Raw genomic sequence first — 3863 nt, forward strand, 5'->3', positions numbered from 1 at the left:
CTAGACCCTTACCAATCTCAAAAGTGCTTTGCTCTTGCACCTCATTTAGCTACAAGCTTTTCCTTGATCCAAAAAAATTTCGGCCGGCAGCCAGGTGCTAGCTTGCCTGTAATCACCGCGGAGCACGGAGGAGACTTTTCGCCATGGAGCTTTTTTCCTCCCTGCAGGAAGCCTTTCGGTCGGCACTCAGCATCTAGAGTCTCACCCGTCATGAGGTGCTAGGGTAGCTCAAATCAGCCATTAGCTTGCCTTTCACCTTTGTGCAAGGAGCAATGATTTCACATAAGAGAATGGAGAAGGCTGCCACACTTCAGCAAGGAGCAAGGCTGCCACACTTCAGCAAGGAGCAAGGCTGCCACACTTCAGCAAGACTGCCACACTTCAGCAAGGAGCAAGGCTGCCACACTTCAGCAAGGAGCAAGGCTGCCACACTTCAGCAAGACTGCCACACTTCAGCAAGGAGCAAGGCTGCCACACTTCAGCAAGGAGCAAGGCTGCCACACTTCAGCAAGGAGCAAGGCTGCCACACTTCAGCAAGGAGCAAGACTGTCACACTTCAGCAAGGAGCAAGGCTGTCACACTTCAGCAAGGCTGCCACGCTTCAGCAAGGCTGCCACGCACAGCTTTATTTAGCTTCCGTAGCTTAATTTCAACCTCCATAGCTTGTAGCATAATGCGAAACTTAATTTTGGAAAAATTGCCCAAATGCAGCCTACCTTAGCCTTCCGTAACTTTTTTTCATTGGTGGCTATTCGACAATAGTATGTTACAAATTTGACAATTAAAAATATTCAAAGTTAACTCCTTCACTACCAGCCATGTTCGGGGTCCCTATTCCCTGTGTACCAACCATTTTAAGGGTATATTGTTTAAAAATCCCTGTGCTTTTGCTTATTAGCACAGAGACTTGACGTTTGGAACATTGGGTGTGAACATAATAAAGGTTGCCCCATGAAATTACTGCCTTGTTTTCTTGTTACTTGTATTTTCACAAGTTTTCCAAAATTGGTCAAAAACTGCGTTCCCTTTGCCTTTCTTACTGAGGCCCTTCCCCACGACAGGAACCCTAGATGACACTAGATCTAGGCCGTGGGGCCCTACTAACCCTTACTCTTCTTTGTAAATTTCCCCACCCAGGTCCTAGATCTAGGCCATGGGGCCTACTAACCCTTACTCTTCTTTGTAAATTTCCCCACCCAGGTCCTAGATCTAGGCCGTGGGGCCTACTAACCCTTACTCTTCTTTGTAAATTTCCCCACCCAGGTCCTAGACCAAGGCCGTGGGGCCTACTAACCCTTACTCTTCTTTGTAAATTTCCCCACCCAGGTCCTCATAACAATCTTCCACCAATCACCCGTTTCTGAGTCACTTTTGTCATCTAAGGTTGGAAAACGGTCAAAGACGTTGGGATCTGCCATTGCGGGAAACCTAATGGTGAATTCAGTTCTAATGGCGGTGGTCGTAAAAGTCAATAACTCAACTTGCGCTCGTCCAATTTCGGTTTCGTTTCTTTCTAATGAAAGATAAGTAAATGGGCTAGGATATAGATGGACCGCTACCGCAAACGCTGCGGTTTTAACGTGAGACAAAACTTCTGAAGTGCAAACCCGCGAGGATTGTGGGTGTGTTATCACGACGTCGGAGCTGCTCCCCCCACAACAGTTGGCGGTGTGGTAGTGTAAGTGAGAGAGTTGAACTTTGGATTAGAGTGTGTTTGTGTTTCCAACAGAGTACTTTGCTCTGTGGTATTATTTTTGTATGCTTATCTGGCACCTCACGTTTGATACTTCACTCATTTAGCCTAGATCTTGGGGGAGATTCGAACTCTATGATCTACATCTAGATCCACAAGCAATTTGGCAATGTGAAACTTTCACTTCTGGTAATTAGCCTACGCTGCTGTGATGTGACTTCCCGCTCCCGTAACAAACAGAATGCAAAATGCAAAATAATGGCTTCTGGGCCTAGAATCTAGATCTAGATCTAAATATCTGACCATGCAGCCTGTAAGTTGTACCACAAAGCACAGCAGAGGTTGAAAGAACATTCAGTAAATTGAACAATAACAAAACCAATCTTTAAAACTCTCTTGCAGTAATTAAACATCACTTGAAGCCATCATTGGATGCAGTGAGACTTTCACAAGGATAACTTTGACCCCAACCCTCGGCTTCTATCATTATACAGATCAGCAAGACAGAGATACATGGCAAAGCTTGAAGCTAATCAAGAACCAGAGGATATCATCAAATTTCAGTAGTGCCTGTACAGAATTGCTAGATCTAATGGTAAGTGAAATTGTTGAAAAATTATTGCATTTGTTACAGTTTGCAAGATGTTCACTTTCAGTGCCTTTTGCACTCTTTCCACTGCTCAATCTCACTCTTTTCAGTGACCGTTTTAGTTTTCATTAATGAAGATCTCCATTTGCATGAAAGGCAGGTTTTGCCCGGACTGCTTACGGTGAATATTATCACAGTTTATTCATTTTGTGCTTATTTTGACTCGGTTTAGGTCTATGGCTTTTTGCCTGTGATAGCTGAACTTTGAGGCGGGCGTAGCTGAATTTGAAAACTGTGAGTGGCAGCCATGCACTTCAGGTAGCTGTGAGTTGAGGCAGATAAATGGTGAATGGTGAAATTTCAAAGTCCTCTGATTTCATAGTTAACTGCACTACCTTATAGAATTGATCGTTCTGAGCATTTTGATACCAAATTTATACATATAGCTTCATTTTTAACAAAGTTATGAACATCTGAAGTTGTAGAAAAATGTTACAGTTTTTTAATTGCGAAATGTCTCCACTTTGAGATGTCACAACATTCTTCAGTTAGAATGGACGTTCACAAAAACTTGTAGACACACACCTATGAACATAGAAAACAAGCTTAATTTTTTCAGGGCTATCAAATAACCAGAAGATGGAAATGTATTGACGTAAACATGGCTTTTTGACCACAACGGCAAGAAATACAAGGGGAGGTTAAAATCACCACTTGCGACGACCGGCTTATCGGCTGCGCACCGGGCCGCGCTGAAGGGAAGAAGAGAGAATTTATACGAAACCGGGGCGATGGTGCCCTGCTTGCGAGCCGACGGGGAGCGTCCGGTGTTTATTTGCGTATAATGGCTGTGTTATTCTTGAAGAGGAATGAATGGGCTTTCTGCCGATATATTTCCGTAGTCAGTCCGATCACTGGTTCCATAAAAAAACAGCACCGAAAGTTTTCACAAGCAAATCTCTTCTATTAATTCTTTAAGGACAGTCTTTAGAAATATATCACCGGAAAGAGCGTCTTCTCATCTTGAAATATCGACGAATCAGATTGCAGTATTTAATACCATATGCTCCCCGTTCCTGTTCAACTGAGGTCACTCTAAAAATCAATACACGAAACACGCGGCCGCTGCGGTGAAAACCTTGACAGTGTTGTCTTTTATCCCGCAAGATTTTGCTTTCAAAAGAATCGTTGATTCAAATAAATAATACCACTAAAAAGAGGAAAAGCTCCTCTTTCTTCTGATATAATATACCAAGTGTCTGTGTGTATGCATGATCACACAGTGTTTTAGGAGGGTAAAAATGTGGGTTTTGGTCTCCGTGACAGTTTGCGGTGCCTAATAGTAGGGCCAAATGAGCACACACCGAGCTGTACTGACACCCACCTTGGGACACCAGCGGCACTGGTAGGGCTTTTCCTTGGTGTGTGAGCGCATGTGAGCCTGCAGCGACCCCGACTGGACGAAGCGCTTGAGGCAAATCTTGCACTGGAAGGGTCGCTCGTTGGAGTGGACGCGCGAGTGCCGGGCTAGCAGAGACTGGTTACGGAATCTGGTGGAGGAAACACAACCATGTTAGCTTG

The 3863-nt window shown here is 44.3% G+C and overlaps 1 protein-coding gene across 1 annotated transcript in view; it reads right to left on the minus strand.

The window, feature by feature from the left end:
- The window catches only part of LOC101851544, a gene marked incomplete in the record, with an annotated part of 18923 nt that overhangs the window by 8214 nt on the left and 6846 nt on the right, over positions 1–3863 (minus strand). The window contains 1 exon segment of the mRNA XM_005111325.3: positions 3667–3832. Coding sequence (XP_005111382.2) covers positions 3667–3832 — 166 coding nt within the window.

The sequence above is a fragment of the Aplysia californica genome, unplaced genomic scaffold (assembly GCF_000002075.1).
Source record: "Aplysia californica isolate F4 #8 unplaced genomic scaffold, AplCal3.0 scaffold01041, whole genome shotgun sequence".
Taxonomy (NCBI): Eukaryota; Metazoa; Mollusca; class Gastropoda; order Aplysiida; family Aplysiidae; genus Aplysia; species Aplysia californica.